General features: G+C 29.7%; 1 protein-coding gene across 4 annotated transcripts; it reads right to left on the reverse strand.

Moving 5' to 3' along the window:
- On the reverse strand, window positions 1-17,715 carry LOC111632590 (patched domain-containing protein 3-like). 4 transcript variants are annotated; one of them, XM_023377066.1, is made up of 5 exons: window positions 17,692-17,715; window positions 17,559-17,582; window positions 4,445-5,436; window positions 2,434-2,760; window positions 1-1,487 (listed from the first exon to the last, which is right to left on the reverse strand). In XM_023377066.1, the coding sequence occupies exons 3-5, from the start codon at window positions 5,427-5,429 to the stop codon at window positions 169-171; spliced, it is 2,631 nt and encodes an 876-aa protein (XP_023232834.1). In that variant the 5' UTR covers window positions 5,430-5,436; window positions 17,559-17,582; window positions 17,692-17,715; the 3' UTR covers window positions 1-168. The 4 variants fall into 4 exon arrangements, with proteins under 4 accessions (XP_023232834.1, XP_023232833.1, XP_023232836.1 ...); XM_023377065.1 differs by having other exon boundaries at window positions 17,559-17,708; XM_023377068.1 differs by lacking the exons at window positions 17,559-17,582; window positions 17,692-17,715 and adding an exon at window positions 14,272-14,313.
- Window positions 17,716-21,029: the final 3,314 nt, after the last annotated feature.

Genomic DNA, 21,029 nt, shown 5'->3' on the forward strand with positions numbered 1-21,029 from the left:
TTATGTAGACTATTGAAATATGTAATAATTAAAGCATTTATTTATTTTTTTAATGTAAAAACTTAATTTGAGAACCCCGAAATCTAATGTGTATTTACTGTATTGTGTTACATAATTCGTTGACGAACCGTATTTATCGTAAAGATATAAACACAATTAGTATGATAATTATATAGCTATTTCTGACGAATGAAATGCAACATTTGTCTGTCCTTCAGTTCTATGATTCAGATTTTTACTCCTTTTCTTTTCTTTACAAAACATCTTCGATTTCACGTAATGCAGTGCCGATAGAATTACTGGTAAAAATATCAAAGCAGTAATGAAAGATAATAAAATAACCAAAAAGATTATTTTAAAAGTCGTAATAAATATATAAGACAACGGAATGGCTAAAGGCAACACTGCAATTATTGTTGATGCACTACCTTGAAATATTGCGAATCCAATTAAATCGATGCTATGACGAAGACGTTCATTGGGATCCTCAAAGTCGCAATATCTGTAAGAATGAGATAGATGAGCTGAATAATCGACCGAAAAACCGGCGCACATGACTAAGATGATTATAGACACCGGAGCCAATTCAATATCCCATAGAGCCATGTAACCCAAGGTAGAAATTTCTATAGTAATAATAGAAAAAGCTACCGAAAACGTGACGACGACGTCTGGCATGAAAACGAAACATACAAAAATTACAATTATCACAATACTACTCAACAATTGTACAGTAAATTTTACATGCAAGTCATTGCTATCGATGGCATAATTCAAGAAGTGATACGGAAACACTCTGAATGGCATTTTATCAGTCACTTTTCTTATTCTGTGTAAAGTCAGGTAGAATGATTTTTCTTCGTTAATGGAATCAGTCTGACAAAGAAATCTGCTTCCAACGATAGCTGTATAGTCAGAGTTAAAGGCAATATCATTACGAAATCGCTGTGCATAAGATTGGCGTAGAAACATTCGGCGCAGGACTACAATAAAATCTTTTGTGTCGCTCATATTGTATGACTTTACAATAGAAACCATTGAATCGTCTTTGACGAATTTCAAGAAACTTCGGAGCCAAGACTCGGTAAGAAAATCTGCAATTAATCCTTCTTTCTCCATTTCAGAGAAAAGATTCTCTATTTGATTCTGAATTTTCACATCTGCATAATTCATTTCTTGATCGACAACTATTTGGATTCTGTTTTCGTAATGATTAAAATGTTTAAAAATATCATTATGGTATTGTACAAAATATGAATCGTACGCAGAAATATAACTAAGAGATCCTATAGTATCTGTTTTTGTCACCCCCCAAACTCCAACAGTCACGTAACCTGCCATAATGAAGAGAATTGCAATCTTGACGTACCACAATGATAAAATATTACCGAGTTGCATCCAAAATGATGAAGTTGGAGCGGAAGTGTGTTTAGCAGATTTCCAAGACTTTGTTGTGAAGAGTATTCTTTGAATCCAAACACGGTTTTCTAAAAGAAAACTTATTATTAATATTTTCTAGAAACGACGTCATTACAAAAGGATTTTTTTATATGATTGTGAGACCGACTTCGAATAAATCCTAATAAATTATTATACAGTAATATCAAAATTTTTGAATTGGTGGAAATAGAATAAAAAACTAAAATGTGATTTTCTTTAACTTTATATCTCTAGAGGATTTTTTTCTCTTTAAAAATTTATTTGAATCCCTTCCAACCCAGATAATATATGAAAATTGGTTAATCAAATAAAGGCAATTAGTAGATGTTTTGGGGATAAGATTATCGCAATAGTATTTGCTCCCGTAAAAACTTAAAGTGAATTCAACATTGAAAATAATACAATTATTTTAGGTTATAGAAAGAAAATTGAATTGACATTATAGATATTCATTAGAAGTATACTTTGTTTAGAAGTTGTACTTAATTACAAGATTTTATTCGAAGGAGACAGAATTATCAGACATTTGAGCTTTAACATTAAAAATATTTCTACATTCTTGTATGAAATATAGAAATTTCTTTCTTCTATTATCAACTTTAAAACATTGTTTTTTTACTCGAACCCATTCTACAACTTTATAAACTCCTAATTTTTTTTCTCTTTCAAGCGCACGTCTTTATCTCAAAATCTTCTATTAAATGTCTTTATTTCATTAACCAATTTTTATTTTATTATCTAGAGAATAGAAAGATTCGAAATAAATTTTTCAAAATGTTCTTCCTAGACATGTTAAATAAAATCTTTTTTTTATTATTATTATTTTTACGTGCTTTCCACCGAGTCAAAACTTCCACAATTCTAGTACTTGTATGCAGTTTAAAGTGCCCTATCAATTAATCATTATTTAGTCATAATCGCTCTAACAACAATATAAAAAATCCGTATGATATAACATCCTTTTACTGATATATTCATTGTTTTTTCTTTTACCTTTCTCTTCGTTTATTTTCGTGAAGAATAAAGCATGTCTCTTTTGTTTCTCCGCATATCCAAAGAGTGCCATGCATGCACCAACAAACGTTATCTGATATACGTAACAGAAGACAACAGCAGTCGATGCGTATAAGCAAAAATGAGATATTGCTCTAAAAGGGGTAAACAGACCTGAAATGAAAGCTATGAAATTCGTTACAGAAGTGACAGTAATAGAAATAGCGGATTCCGAATAGACATCTGCCAGTCTGTCTGACACGTTCTTCTTTGAATCGGTTTTTTTCCAAGCAGCTAAAAAGACAAAGGCGTCGTCCATGCCTATTCCTGAAAAGAAAAATAATATTAAATAATTTTTAGAATACAGTTTCAAAAATAACTTTGTACTAAATATCATGCAAATTCAACTAAACTAATATAAATTTCGAATTATACAGAAAGCTAAACTTCCGCCTTTTTTTACATACACAAAACGGCTTTTATTAAAAATCTATAGAATAAATTTGTAATCGTACTCTCAATTTATTTAATTTAAAATATATTTTCTCTATTTCAAATTATTATTGTCTTGCCCCTGTACATCGTACTCTTCCTGTTAGCAACAGAGTCATACCGGTCATCTATATAACTCCATTCAGGGAAAAAATTTATGAATTGAATTCACATTACTTCCAGTTTAGATCGATAGGTTCAATACAATTAATCGATCTTGCTGTCTGTGATCTTTCCATATCTGATCTTGACTTCCCATCTATCTAACACCGTTCTCGAGATTAAGGAAAGACATCAATAGACAAACGTGCAGTGGTAATTTATAGGTCAGACCTATAAATTCCCACTGTCCCAGTCAAAACTGCAAGTTAAACGAAATTCATTGCAAGCGGGTTTTCTTTCGTGTCTGAATTATTTTACTTAAAAAAATAAAAATAAAATAAAATAGCGGTTAAAAACAGTATTATAAGTATTATGAAAATAATTTTTCTGTTGACGAAATAGTAAAATACGTTTTCAAAATATGCTTTCAATGATGCTTATTATCAATCTATCGATTTAGTAAGTACGTTCTAAAGGCAAATAAAGTGTAACAGGTCTAATTTTTGATTGGAAAGAAAGTGAGATTCTATAATCGAGTGTGAATAGATTATTTACTTTCATAAATTTCATTTCAATAAAAAAAAATTTTGGAGTAAATTAATGAAGATTTTATCCGTTAGTAAGAGTAAAAACTTCTTCTCTTCTCTTAGAATCAAACATTTTGCCATTTTTTATATTAAATAGTGTAATAATAAAAAACTTTTTTAATAAAATCTCAAAAGAGATAACGCCACAGACACGTTTGTTTTAAATAATTAATAGCGAAAATAAATAAAAATATGCATCTAGTAGATTTAGAATTTAAACTACGAGACTTTCCTGAGCATGTTGCAAACTTTCCTGGTGGATCCGAAAAACTTATGCAAATCTTTGCTGCATTTTCTTTTTAAATTTCTCAGAATATTATCTGTTCTACAAATTTTTATCATTTAAATATTTGTAGAATAGTTATTCATAATAAGGATTCTGTCCTTATTTTAGCGGACTTAGAGATGACAGTATTAATTAAAACACTAATTAAATTTATATATGCTGTCCAACATTTCATTCTTAATTACAATTGTTATGTTATTATATTCTTATTACATTATTATAATATTCATTGAACAAGAAACTATTAGGCCTATTATTAACAGCTTCCCTTTATACTTACCATATAATATTAACGATGTTACATGAATTTGTATTTTCTTTTTCTCTTATATTCTTTAATATACAGATTTATATATAAATATATGTAAATAGTATAATGTTATATACAATATAATTTATTTAGTAGTTATATGCTGTAAAACACAGAACCGGATTTTTAATTTAATTTACCAAATTTATATTATTAAATTAAAAATAAATAACTACACTAGTTAGGCGTAAAGATCAAGATATTGTATAGTTTTAAATAATTTCCTATTCTTACCTATAATTAAAAACGGTATAGATCCAGCAGGAGCCACAAACGGTATATTAAAATACATGACCAATCCAAATGACGAAGCCAAAGACATTCCTCCAGATATTAATGCAGCGACTCCGATCCAAGGTTTGCTTTCTATCCAACTGTTATACAGACAAGTCAGCATTGAAAAGATTACTATTATTATTATTGCAATCGGTATTCGAGGAAATACACGATTTACGACTTTAGACAATTCTTCCTCGATTGTAATCGACGTATATCGATCGACGATGATGTACTGAAAAGTACTGGATTCAATAAGATCCAAAAACAAATATTGCCATTCTTTTGCTCTTCTTCTGTCAAGTTTTGAATTATCGTTTAAATAATAATATAAGCGCAAAGCTTTCGCGCTTTTTACATAATCTTCTCCATTTGTTTCGACTCCTCCTAAAAATAAACTCATTAATTCAAAATCGTATTTACCTTTCTTGCTTAAAGGATATTTGATGGAATAAGTTTTGTTTTCCATCATTTCGATTTCATTTTTCATTAACAAAATGGAATTCTCAAGGCATCTTTTGTTGTTTCTTGCGCATAAATCTTTATACGCGAAATTTTCTTCAGTTTTTATATTTTGAATAATTTTATCCAATTGAATAATCTCTCGAAATACGTCTCTTCGAAACACGGAATCTTTATCTTTAGCTGTAACTAGGACTATCGCTGTATTGGGTTCTCTGTTCATTCTTTCCATGTATGCATCAGAAGATAGATTCATTGAAAATAGTTTTTCTATGGAGTCTTCTTCAGTAACGTGTCTCGTGTTTTTGGGTTCAAACAAATATTTAAGGTTCTTTTCTTCGTGCCACTTCTGAAGACCCGTAGCTAACAGCATGGATACAAACACCGGAATGATGATAAAGTAAGAAGGATTTCTACCAACACGTAATCCTAATTCTTTAAGTCTCTTTGATAAGGTAGCATTCAGATAATTTAATTTCATGTCAATTCTGAAAAATTAAATTATTTAATGAATTGCTTTTATTATTTATATAGTAATGAGTAAGTATTAACATTAATTTCTAAAATTACTGAAAAAACACGTATGATTATTGTGAATAACGATTTCAAATAAAAATGTGAAAGATAAATTACTATTTAAAAATGATATGTGGGGTAATGGGTGAATTGCTTTTAAACTGCTAGGCATTGTTTCAACATGACGATTCATTCCCTGACTTGACAATTTCCTTACGTAATTTGCTTAATACAGTGCTTCCTAGACGATTTATTGGCCATAGGAACCAACAACCTGGTTTCTAGATCGTCCGATATAACCCCACTGAATTTCTGTTAGTGGGACTGTGTGAAAGACATTGTGTCCTGAACATATGTTTGCAATTTCTTTTGCAATGTCCAATGTTACGCAGAAAATGCTAAACAACACTTGGCAATAAATCAGTTATCGATTGGTTATATTGATACTTCAGGAAACTAGAACAGCACGTGTTGAAGTTCAGTGAATGTATACAAAACAACTCCAGCTTTTATATTAATTTTCGTAATAGAAAATACTTTTTGAATTAATTTTTCTTCCATCTTAAATCAAATTTCGATAGATCACTTGTATTTTTTAAATGAAGTTGTCCCAAAAATCTAGGCAAATAAAATATATTGCAATTCACTTTAAAATATTATTAACAAGTTAAACAAAATACAGTATGTACTACGAAAATAAGGATTTTCTTTTTAATTCGGTAATTTTACTAAAAAACAAATATGCATAAACTCCATTTTGGGAACATAGAATCAAGACAACAGGGTTATTCCAAAAACAGAAACATAAAGGCAAAGATATAGGCATTGACGAAGATTAATCAATGATTTTATATCATAAGTTGATGGGTTCGCCTGTCAGTAGCTCATTACTTAAACTAAATTAAAGTAGTCTTCTAAACACTTAAGTTACTGATGCAGCAGAACATTTGAACAAATGTTTACGTTGACCTCATAATTTTTAGTTCAAAATTCTGTTTGGCCAGTACCAATCCTACAAGTTGGCCCCTAGTAGACAATCTGCGGACTAGAATAGAAATTTGCATACTGTATGACGAATTAGCTAATCTACAGCGGAATGTGTCTAAGACCACACCGTTCTCATTTGCACTAAGAGTAGCATTTTCCAGTATATTATATTGCTCAAAGAAAAATGGATATGGATAACGGGATCTATGTAAAACCTCCTGCTAGAGTCACGGTCAAGTGATATACAGTACAGAGATTGTTGTATAAAGATTTGCATTTGCATACCTCGTTGTATAAGTCGGAGGAAGTTTTCCTGGTTGTAGAAATTTTTTTCCAGCGTGAAAATTCAAACTAAATGCTGGCAAATACGGTATACAAAAATACTAATTCTATATGGACTGGTATTAAAAGCAGGGTAATTGTGAGATCCGAAAGGAGGAAAAGGCAATTTTAAAGAAAAATTAGCGAGAAAATAATATTTTAAACATCAACAAAATTTTGAAAAACGGATGTTAAAAAAAACTTTCGATTTTAGAAAGGAAGTTAATTTCCTTTTCTATAGCCGACTCACGAGATGAGTCAAAAATGCCAACCTTTGCACACGTTACTTTGCCGTCAGAGAAGGCCAATATAAAAGGGACATTTTCCCGCCATTCAGGGCAGTCCGTCGAAAGACGTATTGCCACACGAGAGCAGTTTGTCGTAAGAGATATTGCCATACGAATCCTGGAAAGTCATTCAGAGAGAACGCCATTCAAAGAGTCCGTTATACGACGAAGTCCGTCATAAGAAAAGTTATCCATACAAGAAAGTGCCATATAAAATATAAGAAGAAGCATATCCATAAGTAAAGAAGATCCTCATACATTGAAATATTCGAAAGACCTGGAGAAGGTAATATGATAACGGTTAGGTCGATGTGAACTCTCTCTCACGCGATAGGTTTAATATAGGATTATTAAGTTTAGGTTTAATTTAGTTTGTAGTGACTTAAGTATAAGTACGATTTGTTAGTCATTCATTTGTATACTTTTGATACTTTTGATTTATTAAATGTTTTAGTTTATTTTATAAATATGGTCTGGTTAATGTTAGATTTTCACACTTATACTTATTCAGATTATTTGCATTCCTCATACTCGAAACGCCTGTTAATCCGTATGTAATAAAACTGATTAACTGGTGTCAACATCCTGACGTGAATCTAAATCTCAAAATTTGGATCCCTTTTAAACGCTCTTAAGGCCATCCTTCGACTAGAGGCCGGATCTCAAGATACGTAAACTCCGGAGAACAGATCTCATCGATCTGTGCCAATTAAGTGGTACATAAATTCTAAGGATCTGCATCCCCGGCTAACTCACATAATCATATTCTTTAAACATTATTTAGAAAACTGGAGACTGTCTTACAAAAATCAGTTTTAGACCTATATTATTCAAGATTTATATAAATGACCTATTTAGTTACATACAAAATAAAAATATAATTATTTGTATAGATAATATAATCGTAAAAAAATAGTGAAGGTTTCCACAAAGTAAAAAACTCTACATTATCAACTATGGGAAAATATGCTAACAAATTAAAAATATCTATAAATTATACTAATCAAATATCAAACTCAGCTTTTAAATACTTAATGAACTATCGATACATCTTCTGTTGCTGTATAACAGATGTATTCATGGTCCAATAAGATAAATTATACAAAATTAAAGTATACTATACAGGAATAGAATCAAGAAAGCGGAAGAAAAGATGGTAAACATTCAATAAAGGTGGTAATAACAACGACAGTATAAAGGGGTAAAATATATTTAGGGGTTTATATTGTTAGAAATTTAAATTGGCTTAGTTTTGATAAGTTAAAGAATTACAGATAATTACAGATAAGTTTTGATAAGTTTTCACAGAACGCAAGAATTAGGACCCCGTTTCCAGACTAATTAGAGACCTGGTCCCGATTCTATTTCTGAACGTCTCCTGTTCACGTCCAGTCAAACGAACTATTTTCAACGTTTCTGGAACGTTTACAATCGTTCTATAATCGAACCAATATTCGAATTTTATGTTCGAATTAAATTCGAACAAATTCGAACATAACATTCGAAATAGAAAACCACTTTCAACCACTTTCAGCCCCATATCTCCCGTACCCTTATAGCTATCGAAACGCAACCCCCATAGTGCACGAATGGAGACTTGGGGCTACTACCACATACAAACACCAGTCATGTGCGACGTGTAGTTTTGGCGAAAAAGTGAAATATAGGGACACACACGTCCATTTTTATATATAGATGTAGATATAGATATAGATATAGATATAGATATAGATATAGATATAGATGTAGATGTAGATATAGATATAGATAAAAACAAAATTATGATATATATGTAGGCCTAAACATACAAATTCGATAATTATATATTAAAGCTAAACGATTGCCGAATTATATCGGTCTATACCTTATTACTATTATTACTATTAATTGAATGATAAGTAATTAATAATAGTAATAAATAATTCGCTAATCGTTTGGTTTTGTTTTCGAGTCCCTCTTTGGGCCGATTACTTTCTTCCAGAATTTTTAAATTAATTATTATTATATTAATTTAATTGTAATTAATAAATTTAACAGGAGATGATATCTAACACTTATCTCTAGTATTAAATTACTTAGCATTTAATTAATAATTGTATTGATAGCAGTTGCAATATAGTCCGATATAGTCCGATGTAATTTGGATTTTAAATCGTAATTAATTCAGTTGTCTAATGGACAGCCATTTCTGATCAGTTGTAACTAAAGTGTAAATGAAATCCGCTTTAAATATGACGTCAACACACTACACGCGCTCGGAAGTACCAGTCGACCCCCTATAACACTGTTGATTATTCCGTTTTATATGAATTCCATGTTGTACGAGTCACTTAGATTTTACAAATACATGTGCCGGGCTGTGAACGGCTCACGTATTTGTAAAATCTAATTGACTCGTACAACATGGAATTCATATAAAACGGAATAATCAACAGTGTTATAGGGGGGTCGACTAATGCTTCTGTAGAATGTGTTTATCAGAAAATTTTGTCTGCTGAATTGTCTGCTTGTCTGCTATTTTTTTTACTGTAATTTATTCTTCGAAATGCTTGGTTTTCGGCGATAAAAATCAAGAAATTGAAGAAAATGCTAGAAAAATATACTAACAAAAGGTATTGTTCGATTGAAAGACGGTAACATTTATCAGCCGGAGGACATTTCAAAATTATATCTAATTGAATGCTAATCAGCTTATTCAAGGTTACATACAACAAGGTATTGCTTGAAGTAGAAAAGAAAATTATTTAAAAAAATATATTTTCTATTGTTAATATTTATTAATCACAGTATTAAACTAAAGTATTATTTTTAAATATTTTTAAAATATACATTCGGGTGTCTTTCTTGAAGTTTCAATTAATTTAAATCATAATATTTACAGAATTTATAACAAAAACTTGACAATAAAAACAATTTACGGAAAGAAAAATAAACTTAGAAAAATGAAACACGATTTGTATTTTTTCTATAAACATATTTTTGGATTATTTTAATAGTTTTTTTAAAATAGAGGCCTATATTAAATCATCAAAGTGGCATGTCCCTGTACATCATACTTTTCCTTTAGCAATAGAGTCGTGTCGGTTATTTATCTAACTCCTTTCAGGGGAACATTTTTAAATTGAAATAACGTGACTTCTGGTATAAACAGGACGATCACGTACAGTTAATCGGGTCATTCTACCCCTAAAGTTTCTATCTGATCTTCGTCATTGATCTACCTATCTACCGCCGTTCTCGAGAATTAGGAAAGACAGACGGACGGACGGATGGCAGTGGGAAATTTTTGTCTTTAATTTTTTAAATTACATCCCAATTATAGACAATTTTTTTAAATATAAAACTATACAAAAACTACTTAAACGCAATTCTAAATTAATTAACTATTTAATTATTATGATTTTTTAAGATTTTATATGCGAATATAAAGTGTTCAAATATTAAGATAATAAATATAAAAATTGATAATGTGCATTACGTAATAACCTATTCTAATGAGGCCTCGAATTTATTACTTTATCGTGTCTTAAACATGAAATAAATTAAATAAATTCCATTATTAATTAAGGAAAGTTTTCGAATTTTTTAATTTTCTAATCTGACAACACGAAATATAAATCGAAAACAGGTTTCGTATTTTCGATTTTATAAAAGTTAAAATTTTATTTAGAAACTAGCTGCAAGGACCCGCTTCGCTGGGTTTTTATTTGTGGGCAAAAAGTAACGATAGTGAAGATTAAGATAATTAAATTATAGCCAATCTTTACCCGTTTTCACAGAATGCAAGAATTAGGACCCCGTTTGCAGACTAATTAGAGACCTGGTCCCAATTCTATTTCTGAAGGTCTCCTGTTCACGTCCAGTCAAACGAACTATTTTCAACGTTTCTGGAACGTTTACAATCGTTCTATGATCGAACCAATATTCGAATTTTAATAAATATTAAATTCGAATATTGTTCGAATTAAATTCGAACAAATTAGAACATAACATTCGAAATAGAAAACCACTTTCAACCACTTTCAGCCCCATATCTCCCGTACCCTTATAGCTATCGAAACGCAACTCCCATGGTTCACGAATGGAGACTTGGGGCTACCACTACATACAAACAGCATTCACGTGCGATGTGTAGTTTTTTCGGAAAAGTGAAATATAGGGACATACATGTCCATTTTTATATATATACATAGATAATATATAGATATAGATATAGATTTTATTAACAATTAATACTATGATGAAGTTAAAGATTAATTATATACAGAAAATTCTTAAATTCTTAATCAAACCTCACATATTTAATTAACACAAATTTTTCACCATACAAATAATTCTTAGTCAGTTAAAATCCTTTTTTTGATCTTTCAACTAGAGACAGATGGTTAACAACTTTAAAAACTGACGACACAATATTTTAAAAAAACCACATACAATATACAATTGATGTCGACATTTTCTTTGAAAATCCGACGTCAACGACACAGCATTAAAATTTTCCACAATATCCCCCAGGTACAGTAGATATGTCGTTGATGTCGGATCCTCAAAGAAAAGGTCGACGTCACTTGTATATTGTATGTGTTTTTTTTTTTTTTTTTTAATATTGTGTCGTCGGTTTTTAAAGTTGATAACCATTTGTCTCTAGTTGGGAGATCAAAACAGGATTTTAACTGAGACAGAATTATTTGTATGGTCAAAAATTTGTTTTAATCAAAGAATTAATCCTTGGAATTTTACTATTCCTTCACATTTTTCGCCTATATCACGTGTGACTACAATCGTCTTTATCGCGCTCTTATATAAAATGGCGTGAATAATTAAAATATTATTCAAATTTTCACGAGTTATTTTTCTAAATCTTTCAATTATTCTAAATTAATTAAATTTTCGTTAGTTTATAATTCAAGATAATCGGATTAAATGTTAATGATACGCTTAATAAAGCATTTAAAACCTTCTATCGCTGAGAATACTTTATTTAAATAAACGTTTTCAGCTTCAACTGAACTGGCATTCGAACATATTTCATAATTGTATTAAATGGAACGTTTGATCATTACAAATTCAAAATTAAAACCAAAATAAAACTAACAAATCAATAACCAAAAAATAAATATACTAAATACATTGAAGCCATAACAAAATAAATAATATAATAAATTATTCTAAATAAACTAAAACAACAACGATATAAATAATACAATAAAATAAATACATAAAAATTAAATGCATACAAAAATACATAAAAGAGACATCACAATATAAGGGCAGATAGGGACTAAGAATTTGTATATTATAATTTTTCTTTTATGAAGAACTTCCATGCAGAAGCTAATCCATTCGCATCCCTTGCATTGATACAGTCATCCCTTAATTTACTTTTATAGATTTCAATCTTTTCATATTGCAAAGCCAATGNCAGATAGGGACTAAGAATTTGTATATTATAATTTTTCTTTTATGAAGAACTTCCATGCAGAAGCTAATCCATTCGCATCCCTTGCATTGATACAGTCATCCCTTAATTTACTTTTATAGATTTCAATCTTTTCATATTGCAAAGCCAATGATGGGGACCACATGGTCTTGAGAATAGTTGCTTCATTCCATTTAACCACAGAAGCTTCCTCTTGTGCCATACTTGACAAAACTGTGTTAGAGTGTCCTTTATGAATGTCATATTTGTGTTTTATCAGTTAATTTACGTTTTATTAATTAAAAATCACCAACTTTACGTATAATAAAAACATCAAGGACATCACGAAACAAGTTTCAGATAAAAAAACACTCCAAAATTGTTTACAAAAGAGCTCCTAATTTGTATAGTATGCTCAGAAACGACAAGGACAAGCTAAAGAAAGGAGAAGCAGCGGACGTGTATAAAATTCTGTTTGAATACCAACAGCTAGGAATTAAGAAGGACTATATTGGAGTCACAAGAAGGAATTTAGCTATTAGCTATTATACAAGAAGGAATTTAGCTATAGGCTTAAAGAACACAAATATGATGAATGCAAGGGATGTGGATGGATTTGCTTCTGCATGGAAGTTCTTCATAAAAGAAAAATTAAAATATCCAAATTCTTAGTCCCTATCTGCCTTTATAATGTTATGCCTTTTTATGCATTTAATTTTTATGAATTTATTTTAATTTATTTTATTTATCTATTTTATTTCGTTTTATTTTATTAATATTATTTATTTTGTTATGACTTCAATGTATTTAATATATTAATTTTTTTTGGTTATTGATTTGATAGTTTTATTTTCGTTTTAATTTTGAATTTGTAATGATCGAACGTTCCATTTAATGCAATTTCGAAATACTTTCGAATGCCAGTTCATCTGAAGATGGCCTATTCCATTAGGCTGAAAACATATGTGTTTAAATAAAGTATTCTCAGCGATAGAAGGTGTTAAGTGTTTTATTAAATGTTTTAAAAGAAGCTGAGTTTGTTATTTAATTTAATTAGTTAATGATATGTTATTATCCGTTATTATCGCAAATGCAACGTCGTTTATTTGACCTTCCATAAAACAATAGAAAAATGCAGAAAATTTGTTACTCTGGAATTGCTTATTGCAGTAGAATGATAGAATTTTCTATAATAATTGTATTTAATGTAAAAATAATGAAACAGTAAACAGGATAATTCGTTTAATAACCTATAATATGTTAAATTCGTTTACAAGCCCGTCTGTCATTCTTTAATCTCGAGAACGGAGTTAGAGAGATGAACTTCAAGAGAGATATGCATAACGTAGGCAAAAGGGACTCTAATTAACTGTACACGAACCGCCAATACAAACCGGAAGTCACGTTATTTCAATTCTAATATTTTTCCCCTGTAAGGAATTAGATGGATAATGGCATGGCACACTCGCTAACAGGAAGAGTATAATGTGCTGGGGCTTGCTAAACAGGAAAAATATTAAAACTAAATTTTGGATGACGGTATTTACATTAAAATATATATATAGGGCCTATAAATAAAATTTAACGAAGCTACAAAATTGTCTTCGTGTTCCGTCGTTACAAACACCAGTAACTTCAAAAAACAATTTCCAGTTACGGAGACGATCTTCTATATATATTTTAAAGGAAAAGTATTATATACAGAGGCAAGACACCACTAATTTGAGGTGGAGAGCATATATTTTAAATTAAATAGATTAAACAACTATTTCCTATGTTTTGTGCTAGCGTACTTTTACTATAGACGGACTTATCAAACCGGACAGAATGACCTTCAGATACAATTTTCTTCTGTATAATTATAACGATATGCATTTCGGACCCAATAGGTCCCTCCTCAGTCGTGATACATAAATCTCTTTGTGGATTTCTAGGTATATCCCTAGGGGTACGTGTATCGACCTAGATTGGTCAAACTAAGTATGATCAAAATAGATAACATTATAGCTAATATAAATCGAATACAAGCTTTATTTCACTACGTTGATGATCGTTTTATAGTTTATAAGTAATAAAATTATAAACATAATATAGATAATATTAATAAAATAAAATTTGATGTAGTGAATGAAGAAAATAATACGTTGTCGTATTTAGACGTGCTAATTACTAAAAAATATAGTAATATAAGTATTAAAAAGACACGAAAAAACAGTGAGGACAATAAAATAATAAATTGCTATTTTTAATTTATAATGTATGTCAAAAAAAAATACATTCGATATACTTATAAAGAAAATCATAGAAAGAACAACCGATTCAAAAGATGAAGAAAATGAAACAAATGCGTTGAGAGGTTTTTACTATAAAACTAATAATGTATGTGCAAATACCTAGAAATCCACAAAGGAGAGACCGAGGAGAGACCTATTGGATCCAAAATACATATCGTAATAACACATAGAAGAAAATTGTATCTGAAGGTCATTCTGTCCAGGTTGCAGGAAAAGTGTCTAGCACGAAACATATGAAATAAGTCAAATCACAAAAAGCGATGTGAAAAAAATAACTATGATTAAAAATTGCAGCCCGTCATTGTGAGTCACAATAAACAATTGCTGGTTATAAATTTGCTACTTTCATGCACGTAATATGAAGTAACTAACATAATTTTCTGCTATAAATACAGGAAATAATTTCAGTATTGCATACCTTTTCCAATTTCCTCTTACGCAGCTTTAATTTAATTATAACTTCTGTATATCAGATAATAATTCGTAAATTTTTCAAAAAATATTGCAATTATTATTAATATTCTAGCGATTTCTACGTCGTATCTGAGTTTATACAAACATATATTTAAAAGCCTGAATGTAAATCATTTATCAAACGTTTTTTATATCGTGTCTGCATGATTGAATAGAAAGATGAGGAAAATTTTCCACAATTTCTGTATAATTTATAAAACAAGTTTTTACAAAAATTCACACTAATTAAAAATAAAAAAAAAAAGCTGATGTCACTTCTAGTCCAGAAGTTCCAGTCATTAAAATACGGTCGTTGGGTCTTACGTCGTGTTTTAAACTGTAGAAAAATATAATAGTTTTGACGTAGTAGTAACGTTTTACGTCTTGCAGCATTAAAGGAAAATGCAGAAAAAGAAACGAGACGAAGTGAAGAAGTAGAATTATTTTTCGTAGCAGTCAGGAAGTATTCTTTCCTCCATAATAAATAGACAAACAATATAAAGACACTACTTGCTATACTCGAATTAATTCTGCTAGCGATAATGTAGTCCTTTAGAAATAAACTAAACAGAAGATAAGGTGAAAAGAATCTAGTTATTAAGTAGTATGTATGCACTTGTAGAAAAATATCAAAATTTTTTTATACTTCATATATTTCAACTTAATTTTACGATGGTTATCGGTATTTAATAAACAAGATTCTTGTATTTTTAATCACACGAAATCGACCAATTCACATTGCTAAAAATTAACGTTAGAAATGCTAAACGAAACAGAGTGTGTCGAGAAAATTCTTAATGTTACTGATGAACACAAGACACAAATAAAATTTATTTACTCCGAACAATTATTTGCAAGTGAGCAAGAATCAATTTACTTACAAACACAACGTGAAAATTTTTTGTAATATTCACGTAAACTTCTCAATAAAGATACAAATCTGTCCTTGATGCAGCTGTATTTTAAATAAAAACAACTAAATTGCTTTTGTTATAAATTCTCAGACATTAAATGCAGATGTAGTTTGCCTCGGTTGAGTAAAACTCTTCCTTGCAGCAATAATTTAACTATTAATCAATAAATAATAAAATTTTCTTGCAATTTACGTTAATAATAAACATTTTAATGCTTTCTACTCATTTATGTGCTAATATTTTATTCGCTATAAGAGGAGCGAGAACGATTAAAAGCAGTAAGATCATTTTTAAGTGTTGGAATGTTTAAATCTGTACGTTTAGCTACTTAATCATTTTAATATCTTAAAGTTAATGAATGTTGAAATTAGAATTGTCAACGAATTTCATTTGTTTGTTTCTATTATCAATAGTTAAACGGCCTCTAACCGATTCAGAAATAGAAAAATCAGTTGTCTAACGATGATTATGAATGGGCGACATTGTTTTTGTATCTCTACTTTCCAACGAAGTTTTGAGTCTTTTATATTATATTTAGCAATAAATATCGGTATTTTCTTCTCACTTTTTTATTTAATTGATTTTTACATAAGCACGAACGTCACATCACCTCTTAAATGCGTATTCACTGTATGTAAAGATTGGCAGTTTCCAGTATGAAACGAAGATTTATAGCATAGAAAAATAAATGGATAAAATAAAAGCCATTATAAAACTTTTATCTAAATTGATTATTCAGCTTATTGAATTACTTTATAATAAAATATTTCTTGATGATAATGAAGAAAAACGCGCGTTATATTATTTTGTTACTTTCATTGTTGTTTCCAACAACAGTGAATTCTGAATAACGTTATGTATAAAAGTATTTCTAATTTAACTTATAACATGTATTTAAATATTTCTTCCAAGTTAAATTATTTATTGAATTTATAAAAATCCATAACGTTTAAATACTTATCTTTATTTCATTAACATATATTGGATTTATTTATTTATTTATTACATCGAAGTAGGAAATGCTGGTCGGCTGTAGATCTCAACCCCCCAATATTTTTGAATGTTATTGTGAAAAAAATGATGGAAACATCGATAATAATATAAGGCAAAAAGCTTTTCAGGGCCTTTCCTTCGGGCGGTAGCATTGTTTTTAATATAAAATATTGAAGCAGTAAATAATACGTGTCTTATACAGTTAAGTAAAAATTAAATAGTCTAATAAATACGGCTATAATAAATTTAAGAGCTTGTCATATCTTATTTAATAATTTAATAGTTAATAATAATATACAATATTTTATAATTTGATATCTTATTATTTTTCATTATAACTTTGCTACTGGCAGATACGAAATACGAAGTAAGTTAACTTAATTTTATAATTTAAATACAAAAAATAAATATGAGAGAATAACTTACCTCTTTCGTTTTCCTTTTTTACGGCTGTAAATGAGATAGTATTTATTTAATTTCAATTAAAACCGTTAATTTTAATTAATAAATCCAATTACAAATCGTTATTTTTTCACGGAGAATTGCGATTATGACTTACAATGCGTTCTAACACAATATCTGAATCCTTCCTTTGAAATGTAAGCATTTAAGATGAAATATAAAACATAAATCAAACTTTATTTTTAATCACATGTCTGTTGGCTGACCAATAGAAAACCGAGGAAAAGTGGGTAGTCCTTTCTTGTCGTAGGTAATTAATTTTCTAACGTTTCCGGTCACGTATAAAAGAAATAATATTTTAAAATTCTAATGGTTTTCGTATTTATAAGTAAATTGATTTAAATACTGAATCAGGAAATCTGTTTAAATTTATATTTTCTCTCTTGTTGATTCGTATACTACATGTGAATTCTATTACTAATGCTACCTAAGTGTAATTTTCGTCTGCCTCTACACTTTAAAGTTTATGTTTCAATGATTAAAGTATATAGAAATGATTAACACTTTATAAACACCTGTTATCAAATACTTATTATATTGTTTGGTGTTTCTGACAGCCCATCTCTTTTTATAACTTATTATCTCTCGCTGTTTCGTTTATTTCTACATACTTTCATTGTATATTAAATAATTTATGGGTTAATTCTCTACTACAATTGACAATTAATATTAAATTAAAATAAACACATCATTTATTCGAGTCTTGAGCTTATTAAACACACCACATGTCTGTATTAAAGATTTATTGTGAAACGAGTTTTCGATTGATTCGTCACAGATTGGCTCAAAAGTCGGTAAACCCAGGAATGTTATTTAACAACAGGAAAACGGGTATAGAACACAGATGTTATTGTTCGTGATAAGTTAACATAAAAGTCATTAATAAAAATCCAGTTGTTTAGTTGTTAGATACAAATTCACGACTCACTGATTTTTTGTCACCTTCTTGTTATTTATAAAGAATATAACAGTTAAAAAACTTTATAAATTTATTTTTCAACATTTCTTAAGTTTTCTGTGTGACTAGATAATCATTTTATCTACACGATACTTTCATTTTTACTATCATTCTTGAAAAATAAAAATAGTAATATTAACAATTATTTATGAAAGTATGAATCCAAACGAGCAATTATTTATTGTGACATGCTCACAATGCCTGGCTGTAATTTTTAATTAATTTGATTTAAGATATAGTTTATCCACCTTAAATTAGTAGTGCCTTGCACCTATTCACCATACTTTTCCTGTTAGCAATAGACTGTAACTAACTGCTTACAGGAGAAAACTTTGATTTGAAATAACATGACGTTTGATTTAGGTCGAAAGTTGATATATAATTCATCTGGGCCTCCTGACGGTGTGGTTTCCATATCTGGTCTCATCTTCCATCTCTCTAACTACATTCTTGAGTTTAAGAAAGACAGACAGACAGACAGACGACAGTGGGAAATTATGGTCAATTTTTTACGCCTAGGATATTTTTGTTTGGATATCAATTATTTTTTGGTTAATAATTGTGTTGTTATATCAAGAACTAAGACGATAACGTAAATATATTAAAAAGCTTCTTACTTGTATTACTAATTTGCAAGCCAGCAACGAGTTACACAACTTTCCCGGCAACATTTAAAACTGAGTGTGGCGCCATCTGTTTTGATATTTTATTAAAATACTTTTTACATAATGAATTATTATAAAATAGCAAAAAGTTTAATTTTGAGGGATAGATGAGATTTAAAAAAAAAATTAAATGCTAATAACGAGTAAAATCGTCATTAACTCCGACCCTACTCGAGATATGGCACGCGATTCTTTATATCAACCCACCCATTCGACCTTTAACCACCAAAATTTAACAGTATTACTCCCCTTAATACGCAATCCTCCCAACAAAATTTCAGAAATTTTTGACATAAAGCAAGGGTGTTATTAACCTGTTCCTGATTTCTTTTGGCTCAACTTTAATGTCTTTCTATCTTATTAATAAACACAATATAAATTGTGAATAACATATATCATAGCTCCTTTCTCACTGCAAACTCATATAATTCACCTGATAGTAATAAACAAAAAATATCGGCTTAACCTTGATAAACTGCAAAACAACCCTAAATTTAGCGGCCGGATGGCCGAGCGGTTAAGGTGACAGCCTACCGCTCTGGGGGATCCAGGCTCGAATCCGAACGGGTCGAAAAATCCCCAGGAAATTATCGGGGGTGGTCCGTTCGGATATGTCGGGCCCCGTCCCTCACCACCCGGCAGCCCCATTGTGTTCCTGGCCGAACCCATAATGGGCTTCCCAAAAAGAGGACCTCTTAGTGCCCATGGGGCGGAAAGAGTTAAAAAAAACCACCCTAAATTCTAAATCTTTATTGTAATACTTTAAATCTATCTTATTATTGCAAACTTTATTCTCTGAGATGTTGTACATGAAAATTTGTTAATTAGTATAAAAATGTTTATCACCGTTTATTTATTATTGCCTGTTTCTTGCCGGACCCTGTATAAATACGTCATTGATATTGACACCTCGCTCGTTTGTGTTAGGTTTTAAAATATTTGAGTGGAGCTCTTAGTAAGTCAGTCAGTGATCGAACTTCAAAGCAATAACACGACCATTAATTAAATATGATTTTTTGCAAATACAGTATATACAATTCGGCAATGCTAATGTCATGACGTAGTCGGAATTTTCAATTTCCATTTATGGTCTAATAGAGGTAAAAATTGACCATATAAACTCTATGCCGGCTGTAAGTTTAAAGTAACTGCACGACCACTAAGCATGAGTTTTTGCAAATTCAACCTGTTCTAAAATAATAGAGCAACTGTGAAATAATGATATTAATAAAGTAATAAGAAGCATATTCAGACACAAAGTATTTCAATGTCACTGCTAGATGAATACAGAACATCATAATTAGCTTGTAATTAATTAATTACCCCTTGGCTCAATTTCTTCAGATTTCCTGTAATTTTCCCCATGAACAGCCATTTTTCCTCTCGTATTTGTTTACACAGAATATGAAAGACAACAGAAGCGTTTGATTATTGGTTTACGATAATATCGTATAATAATAAACTTATAAAAAACAAATATATAAATGAATTTTAATAACGTTGTATAGGACATACTCGTTTCAAAATGAGAGACATTTCTGCTTCAGCAGTTATTTTGAAATTAATATGCAAAATAACACACAGGATAGTATAAAATACAGAACAGTATTATATTAGGTGTGAATTTCTACAAAATATAATTCTGCAATACGTTATAAATAAGAGATTCGTCATGTTAAAATAGAACGATTAAAATATAAATTACAAAAATATAGGTTTATATTGTATGTATATAATAAGGTTAATGGTATATATATATATCCTTAATTCAATTATTTTACGTCAACTGCAGAAGATCGCTGGCATAACCAA

The sequence above is a fragment of the Centruroides sculpturatus genome, unplaced genomic scaffold (assembly GCF_000671375.1).
Source record: "Centruroides sculpturatus isolate CEXI.00-Female unplaced genomic scaffold, Cexi_2.0 scaffold743, whole genome shotgun sequence".
Taxonomy (NCBI): Eukaryota; Metazoa; Arthropoda; class Arachnida; order Scorpiones; family Buthidae; genus Centruroides; species Centruroides sculpturatus.

Bases quoted from the DNA above. Each gene is read 5' to 3' on its own strand.
- LOC111632590 (XM_023377066.1), bottom strand. From the start codon at position 5,429: ATGAAATTAAATTATCTGAATGCTACCTTATCAAAGAGACTTAAAGAA. The intron at 2,761-4,444 runs GTAAGAATAGGA...TTTTCTTTTCAG, and splicing joins TATACCGTTTTTAATTATAG to GAATAGGCATGGACGACGCC. The intron at 1,488-2,433 runs GTAAAAGAAAAA...GTTTTCTTTTAG, and splicing joins GAAAATAAACGAAGAGAAAG to AAAACCGTGTTTGGATTCAA.